The sequence below is a fragment of the Sphaeroforma arctica genome (genome assembly GCF_001186125.1).
Source record: "Sphaeroforma arctica JP610 unplaced genomic scaffold supercont1.1309, whole genome shotgun sequence".
NCBI classification, from domain to species: Eukaryota; class Ichthyosporea; order Ichthyophonida; genus Sphaeroforma; species Sphaeroforma arctica.
In genome coordinates, this window is record NW_014039249.1 from 8,670 (window position 1) to 17,436 (window position 8,767).

An 8,767-nucleotide genomic window follows, 5' to 3' on the forward strand; every position below is an offset into this window, starting at 1 on the left:
CTATATACATATTGTATCTGTATATGCATCTGAACATACATCCCATGCATTTGTACTATATACATAATGTATCTGTCTGTGTATGCATCTGAGCATACGTCCCATGCACTTGTATTTTATACATAATGCATCTGTGGATGTATCTGAACATACATACCGTGCTATTGTATTGTATTCATATTTCTCTTTACAATGACTACATACGTGATATTTAACCTATCAACTTGGCATGCCCATTCGCATGTGATTGCAGTACACCCCTGAGAAGTTCTGGGAGAAATATCTCCAGTCCCAGCGCATCCACGAACGCAATGCGCACCTCAAATCCCAACCCAAACAAGCCAGCAGCACAGAGGTTGATGTTTACGCACGGGCCAGGCAAGAAGAACTGAAATGTAAGAGACAGCACAAACGGGTGTGCAGTTGGGTTTTTAGTTTTAGTATGTATTCTTGGTCTGCTGCTCTGGTAAGTCTGTGTGCCTATGTTTGTGTTCGACCTGAAAATCAGTTGCTCTTCTCTGGTGCTGAACACATACCGCTGAAATTGGGACAACCCCCCGAAGATAGGTGTCTTATAAGTCAAATGACTCTCGACGTGTATAGGAATTTGAAATGCTACTTTTATATGCCTTGAATGTTGCAACAGCTTACAAGCGCAAGTTGAGAGAGAAGAGTAAAGAAATCGGAAACATGTACGACCTGAGGTCTGATAAAGTCGATGAGGTAAGGCATGACTAAATGCAGTTAGGGATGCAACTAGCCAGCAATCTCAATGCGTGACAATACATTATCTCTGGATTCGTGTATGCATTTTAACATCATTCTGTCCTCATAAGCTGTCGATAAGCTGACCAGAGCACAGACTCACTTGAGCGGCTACAGCGAGATATCGCGGTCAATATTTATAAATATACGATCTAGTGGTTGACATGTGTGCCGATAAGCTGACTGGAGCACATGCTTACTTAAGGGGCTACAGTGACATAATATGGACAATGCCTTCGCGGCTTCTGGTGTGCACCCCAGCCCATCGTCAAGGTGCCAGTGGCTTCCACACAGGCAGTCCTGTTGATTGATTGCTTGCTGTGCACGGGCCACTTCGACTCAAAGTATCAAACACTCCTGCTTATTTGCCCAGTACTACGCAGAGGATGAGCCCAAACAGAAGAATGCGCAGCAATCGCTCTTCTCCAAAGTCAATAGTCAGTCGGGGCTCTTTACAGATGTTTCAGACACAGCCTTGCCCGTTATCAGAGTTAAACGCAATGTGAGTCAGCGTTTGTTGTATGTGACATGGTCCTGTTTTATTGAACAAGAATACACTTTCTATCTTCTATCGTTTGTTGTATGTGACATGGACGTGTGTTTTTGAACAAAAATACACTTTCTATTTGCTATCGTTTGTTGTATGTGCCGTGTATGTGTGTCATCGAACAAAAATACACTTCCTATTTTTTATCGTTTGTTGTATGTCATTGCACTTAAACCCACTTTCTATTGTACTCATCGTCGTGTCGTGACTCTGGAAGCTCAGGAGTTAGTAGTGGTGTAACCACGTATGCTTTGTGTTTAATTTGTATTAAGTTGTGTGATTTCGGAGTCTTCCACGTGACACACGCTGTGAAATACTACGTAGTGTGGAGTGCTGCTGGGGACCTATACTTAACAAGCGACTGTTGCCATGGCAACGGTAGTCTTTCGGCTATCGAATGATATCCTGAACTGTGTGGCATAGCGTTCGTCTGAGTTACAGCAACCGCTCTTAAGTATAGGCTAATACCTACCATTAATATGATGTTTATGCAAATATCTACCATTAATATGATGATGTTTATGCACAAAGCTACCATCGATATGATGATGTTTATGCAAGTATCTACCATTAATATGATGATGTTTATGCACAAAGCTACCATCGATATGATGATGTTTATGCAAATATCTACCAATAATATTATGGTGTTCATACACAAAGCTACCATCGATATGATGATGTTTATTCACATATCTACCATTAATATGATGATGTTTATGCACATATCTACCATTAATATGATGATATTTATGCAAATATCTACCATTAATATGATGATGTTTATGCACATATCTACCATTAATATGATGAAGTTTATGCAAATATCTACCATTGATATGATGATATTTATGTACATATCTACCAATAATATGGTGATATTTATGCACATATCTACCATTAGTATTATGTTGTTTATGCACCTACATACCATTAATATGATGTTATTTATGCACAGATGATGTTTATGTAATATCTACCATCAACATGTTGCTGCTTATGCACATAACTACTATTACTATGACCATGTTTATGCTGTGGCTGTCTGTTTTCCATACGATTGTCCGTTTCGATTTCCGTTTTTTAATCAAAAAAAATTTCGTGATATTTCTAGCTTTGTTAGGGCGGTATTCTGCACATGTGGCTAGCACTGCAGACCCCACACTTTGTTGCACATCCATCCTATACATGGCGCATGTTTCCTGATAGAAAGTGTGACCAGCAGTTTGCGTCACGAGACCTGTTGGTACACTGTAGGTGACCCCATCGTTTAGCGGAATATCGCGATGTACTGAGGTATTTGAGTGTCTGTGGGTGCATGGAGGACGCGTACCCTCCTAGACCTGCACATAAAATAGACTGGATGTAGCCACTGGTCCGAAAGAAGTGGCATCGAAGTGGGTCTAATTTCTGCACGGTGAAAGACACTAATGTCCCTCAAACATTACCTACACAGGATTCAAATGCATCAGCGAATGAATCTGACGCAATCAGACAAGATGAAAAGCCCCGCAAAGTCCCTAGTGTACGTTGCTCAACACTCAGCATACCTGAAAGTGCCCGCATTTTCCCTATTGGTGCTTGCTTGTATAGCCAAACTCATGCCTCGTGGTTGTGTATACGAGGGTGTGTATGTAGACGTGGTTAAGCATGTTGTTATGTATTTACTTCATATAGCTGTGCAAGATTGATGCATGTTTAGACATCGCTACGGTTGTGTGTGCGCGTGGCTGAGTTGATGGTGGCTATTGTCTCGCCCACTATAGAGATTGTTGATATATATACACTAAGCTACCTGAGATTGTATAGATGTGTAAACACTAAGTAACTAGAGATAGAATAGATATATATATACACTATGCTACCTGAGATTGTATAGATATGTAAACACTAAGCAACCAGAGATTGTATAGATATATATACACTAACCTACCAGAGATTATATAGATATATATATACACTAAGATATCAGAGATTGTATAGATATATATACACTAGACTATCAGAGATTGTATAGATATGTATACGCAAAGCTACCAGAGACCGTATGTAGGTATATATATATATATATACTAAGCTATTTGGTTTGATCTTGCATATTCCTGGTGGATGTCATGAACTTATATACATAGATGTATATTTATATACAGTTACGATTTGCTGGCTTACGTTCACGTTATGTCTTGTTGACATACATTATATACTTACAGTTGCGTATCGTTGACATATGTCCGTATAGTTTTATTTTCGTCTCGTTGGCAAACGTGCATACGTACACCGTGACTCGGTACAATGGAATTATACTGTTTCGTAGTGGGCTTGCGCGATGCTTGAGATTTGGATTATATTAAAATATTGCAGAGTGGTGTTGGGTACATACTTGATGACTTTTCTTTCGGAAAATTTTCCGAATAAACGTAAGTCGCCTTTACGCGAACGGGGTGTTGTCCGTTGCTGGCATTATTAGTGAACGTCATGAAAGCATTGGAACATAGTGCACAATCGTGCCCATCAAAGTTCACAAAGCAAACCCATGGTTGTTGTAGGTATATCACATGATCACATTGCTCCGTGTGGTTTTATGGTAAACCTTTTTTTATTCAAACTTATATCAACTAAAATTATCAGATGACCTCCGAGGCAATATTTACATCTATAATCACACTTAGGACGTTGGTTGTACGCATGTCACGAACAGTTCTACGTACAATACAGACTGCATGATAAATTTGGCAAGCACTTGGAACACGAGAGCACTTAGAACACGAGGATAGACACCATCGCCTGACCATCATGTTTTTATCTTGTGCTATAAATAGAATATTGGCAGCCACTACAGGCAATTGGCTGTGCTGGATGATCTCATAGTGCAAAAGGAACCACCGCGGAAGAAGCTCAGTATTGACGATGGCGAGCGTTATTTTCAAGCGTACGCTAGCGTGGACACGGAGACATATTCGAAAGAAAAGGTACCCTCTAGAGGTCATTTGACATTCATTATATTTTTGTTTGCATGCGAACGTGTTCGTCTAAGTATGCTTCAGAAGGGGTTGTTTTTTTCAATATCTAAGTATCAGTGTAACTTATGGCACGCACACACCAGAAAGCGCACGAGGATGACTTCATCGTGAACTTCACGAGGGCCCTGGCGCAATGGGAACCACACCTTGAACTGGTCGATAAAGGGGGTGGGGTTAACGCTACAAAAGACCTCAGCCGTATCATTAGGTCCTATGTCCAAGGTCCACAGCAAACAATCGCGGGTGTGTGTGCGTAGGTATAGCTCCATGACATACCCTCTGGACGGGTGCCCAGTGGTCCTGGCTCGTTCCTTGTGATGAGTTTATCGACGTCAGGCTGTCAGTACGTGCATGTGTGTGTGGATGTCAGCCACGCACTTCATCTAAGCTGCGCTATACGGCCCTTGCAGTTGATCCTCCATCGCATATGTACTGTATTGATAATTATTTGTATTCGATACACTGATTGATATGTTGAAATATCATTGCGACGGACAATAGGGACGCAGTGTAGTGGGGCCATTTGTGGACTGGTTGTGGGACATATGAGAGTTATACATTCTGTGAAACATGCAAACACATATCTCTCTTGGCCATGCGTATCAATGCATGGCAAATAATTCCGTTGTGTTGTTTGCCTATCTCTTTATGGAAGGATGTGTAAAGCACATGTGTGTATTCTGTGGCAACATTACTATAGCTATACGAGTCACATACACGTTCGTATTGCAGTAAACAGGTGAAAGCATATGTTACTAGACATTTCCTTGTACCCCGATACAATTCCAGCTAACACTTGTTATATCCCTGCTCTGGGTTTCCATTGACGGCCCGTGCGCTACCAGGCGTAGATACGATCATGTTCGATTACAAAGAATCGCTACAGGAGTTGTTACGGCATTTCTGGGCGTGTATGCCCTGCGCAACCGCAGCCGCAGCCAAACGCGCAACCAAAATCATGGCCAGGTCAGTGCACACTCCGTTTCCGCTATGTCTTTTGCGGTTGCAAACATATCCGCCAGTGCATTTATTCCTCCGCAATAACTGATACCTACTAGAGATAGACGTGTGAGCATACCATCGCATCTATACCCCACCTTTGCGCTCGATCCCTGTGCTTGAACGCTATTGGTTAGTGCACATTAGTACGTCCGCCATGTCCTTTCATTGCACACCTTTGCGCGGCTGTTCAGTCGTCGTTGTTTGCGTCTGTATGTTTGCGTACTGCGTACCCACATATATCTGCTGCGTGTGCACCTCTCTTTGGACAGGCTTTTATGACGAATCCTGCAGTGTTACCGTTTGCAACTCTTATCGATTTAACTCAATCTCACGTCCTTGGTATACATAGGTTGGGTGATATGAGAAATGAGTTTGACACAGAACTGGCAAAGCGCAATCCGGAACTTCGAAAGGTTAGTCAATGTTGTCATCGCCATAGAATACATCTGCTTCATCGTCAACGCTGCCACATACAGCTCTTTCTGCTACGCTTCCGTTGCGTGATCTTTAATGACGTGATGCTTAATCGTAGGTATTTTCACCCCGTATATTGCGATAGGTATTTGCACCTCTGAAGGAAAGTATTCGCGTGGCCGAGAGAAGCTACGAGGTGGCCAAGGCAGACAGTGCAGTTGCTAACAATGCATGATAAACACGTGTATATATATAACAAGTACGCATCTGCTATTAGAGAGCAGATAAGAGGTGGCCAAGGCAGACAGCCCAGTTGCTGACAATACATGATAAACACATGTATATATATAACAAGTGCGCATCTGCTATTAGAGAGCAGATAAGAGGTGGCCAAGGCAGACGACGCAGTTGCTGCCAATGCATGACTAACATATATATATAATACCACGTGTAGGGTTCATTGGCTTATTTATAGTTGATAGCTGCTCTACACTAATAGTAATTGACATTACTTCTTTACGAAAGGCATTTCAGCGTCGATTGCTTCGACCGTAGCGAAATAGCTTTACTAAACTTTCTTCTTTAGCTATCCCTTTGCATTTATGCTCAATACACTACGTGAGCAGCTGATGTATATGCAATACTCGGTAGTTTTATGTTGCAGACGCAATCTATTGTACAAAGCTAGGCAATGTACTGCCTCGATCCACTCGAAATCGGTCGTAGTCAATTCTTGCAGTCGAGCAGAATAAATATTCTCATCCAGATCTGTTTATGAAACGGCCTCGACATACTGTACGTTTGTACTAGACAAACCTCTACCTGCGTCTATTTAGCCATACGGTAAGTAATCTTAGAGAACAGCTAGAAAAGTCCGGATCAATAATCTGATCGAAATAGAACTATTTGAAACTTGCCGAGTAAGTTATCCATAGCCTCTGTAGTTGGTCTACTTCACGTACGGGTCACTTCACCTAGAATAATTTCAAGGCTGTGAACGGCTAATGGACATACATACAATAGAAGACCGTTGCGAAAGTAGCAATAGCTACGCAAAAGGGGTTGGCTATTAACTAGTTATAGTGATACTCCTTTACTAATAGAAGACACTGACCAGCCCAGATTCCCGCAGCTGTGTATTTTCGACGACTTCAGGCTTGTTCTATTAGTTTACTGGCAAGTTGAGTAACAGTTGGAGAAGTATAACAAGGAATGAAAGATATAAATTTGTTATAAGAGTCAGAAATGAATCGTAATATAAGATACTCTTCATATATTTACGTCTCTTGACAACCCACTATTTTGAGACTCGAGCAATGAAAGGGACCGTTATATATTCTATTTATTCACGTTTATTCCTTAACTGTAAACCAGAACCTGAAAATACTCCAAACCAAAAAGTTAGAACAAATTCTGGTCTCGTTTTAAAACCTTCCAATCTCTATTTGATATGAGAGTGAAATTTTCGGGCCGCAACAGAGCGAGCCGAGCCCTTGTTCTCCGGGTTCGCTCATGCGACACGACCGGTATACTTCGACTCGACACCTGTCATAATTTAGTTACCAACATGTCCGTTAATGAAATTTCCGGGCCACAATTTTGCGAGCCGAGCCCTTGTTTCGCCGGTTTCGCTGATGCGATCGGGGTACTTGGACTCGACACCTGTCCTAACTCACTTATGAACAGGTCCGTTTGATTTTGCTATCAAATTAAAGTAGGATATAGAGGGCTATTTCTAGAGTTTAGAAAACCCAGTTGACGAGGTTCACTTTTCTAAAACGACAAATTTGGGAACGTAGAGATGGCAGGGATGATTTTTGCCCCATCGAGTCTTGGAGTCGACTGAAAACGAACGCCTTGAAAGCGGCTCAAATAGAACCTCATCTAAGCCCTAGCAGCATAGCCAGTGCCATCAGTGAAAGTCTTTAAATCTTGCAATCTTCTTCAGCTGAACAATATTGTCCTCACCGACTGCGTCTGTCCTGTCGCATCTCTACGAGCTCTGTCGTCCGATTTGCATCCGCTGGCTGATCGGCTGCGCTGTCAGATCGACTGCGCTGGCAGATCGGCATACCAAGGGATAAATCAACATGGGCTGCATCCTAATGTGTCGTAACTGAGTCAAAGGCTATTCCCATCTTCAGCAAGCAAATCCGGTGTCGACAGTTACCGACAAAGCGATAGGTTGATTCAGCGGTTCAATGTTCTTTTTAATATTTCAGAAGCAAAACTCGCAGTCGTGAGTCGGTACATACTCGGTATTCGGTACCGATAACAAAAAGAAACTGGTGGGTATAACATACTCGAGAGAGAAAGCAGATATTTGTTTTAGAGATCGTACTATAGTTCATAGTACATATTAAGGAAACTATTACTGTAGGACAGTAGGATTTTAAAAATCACTGAGGTAGCCAGTAGCCACCCAGGTAGGTTCTCAAAGACTATATAATGTCCATACTTTCATAGGCTGTGTTCAAAAAAAAAACCAAAAGCAACAAAGAATAAACTGAAATATGGGCATTGACTAGGTAGGTCACCGTTCTGAGTCAGGCTCGCCGGGTGAACAAATGGCGGTCTCTCCTGTCCAAAACCATAGCCGCCGGAAACACGGTTGTCTCTTATCAGAACAAGATGGTTTTTACCGTTGATATGGCTTGTGATTATAAAAACCAATCTGTTTCATCTAACTACCAGAAACTATTTGCCGACAGATATTGTCCCTTATGTCACATCGGATGCATTGAGACATTCTCCTTCGACTTATATTTGTCGACGTCGGAATCATTTGGTGCGGATGTGAATAGCCCTTGGATACATTACGACGCATTTGGATGCATATGAGACTTTCTCCTTAAACTTATAATTGTCGACGTCGGAATCATTTGGTGCGGATGTGAATAGCCCTTGGATTAATTACGACGCATTTGGATGCAGCTGAGACTTTCTCCTTAAACTTATAATTGTCGACGTCGGAATCATTTGATGCGGATGTGCATAGCCCTTGTGCTAATTACGACGC

The 8,767-nt window shown here is 41.9% G+C and overlaps 1 protein-coding gene across 1 annotated transcript; it reads left to right on the forward strand.

Annotated features, from left to right (window-relative positions):
* Positions 1–1,138: 1,138 nt before the first annotated feature.
* Positions 1,139–6,513, forward strand: SARC_10582 (hypothetical protein; the record flags this gene model as incomplete). The annotated part of the gene is made up of 7 exons (XM_014295371.1): positions 1,139–1,267; positions 2,769–2,837; positions 4,132–4,281; positions 4,416–4,575; positions 5,178–5,298; positions 5,684–5,747; positions 5,894–6,513. Coding segments are annotated over 7 exons (783 nt in total), but the record flags the coding sequence as incomplete, so codon positions are not given.
* Between the last annotated feature and the right edge of the window lie 2,254 nt (positions 6,514–8,767).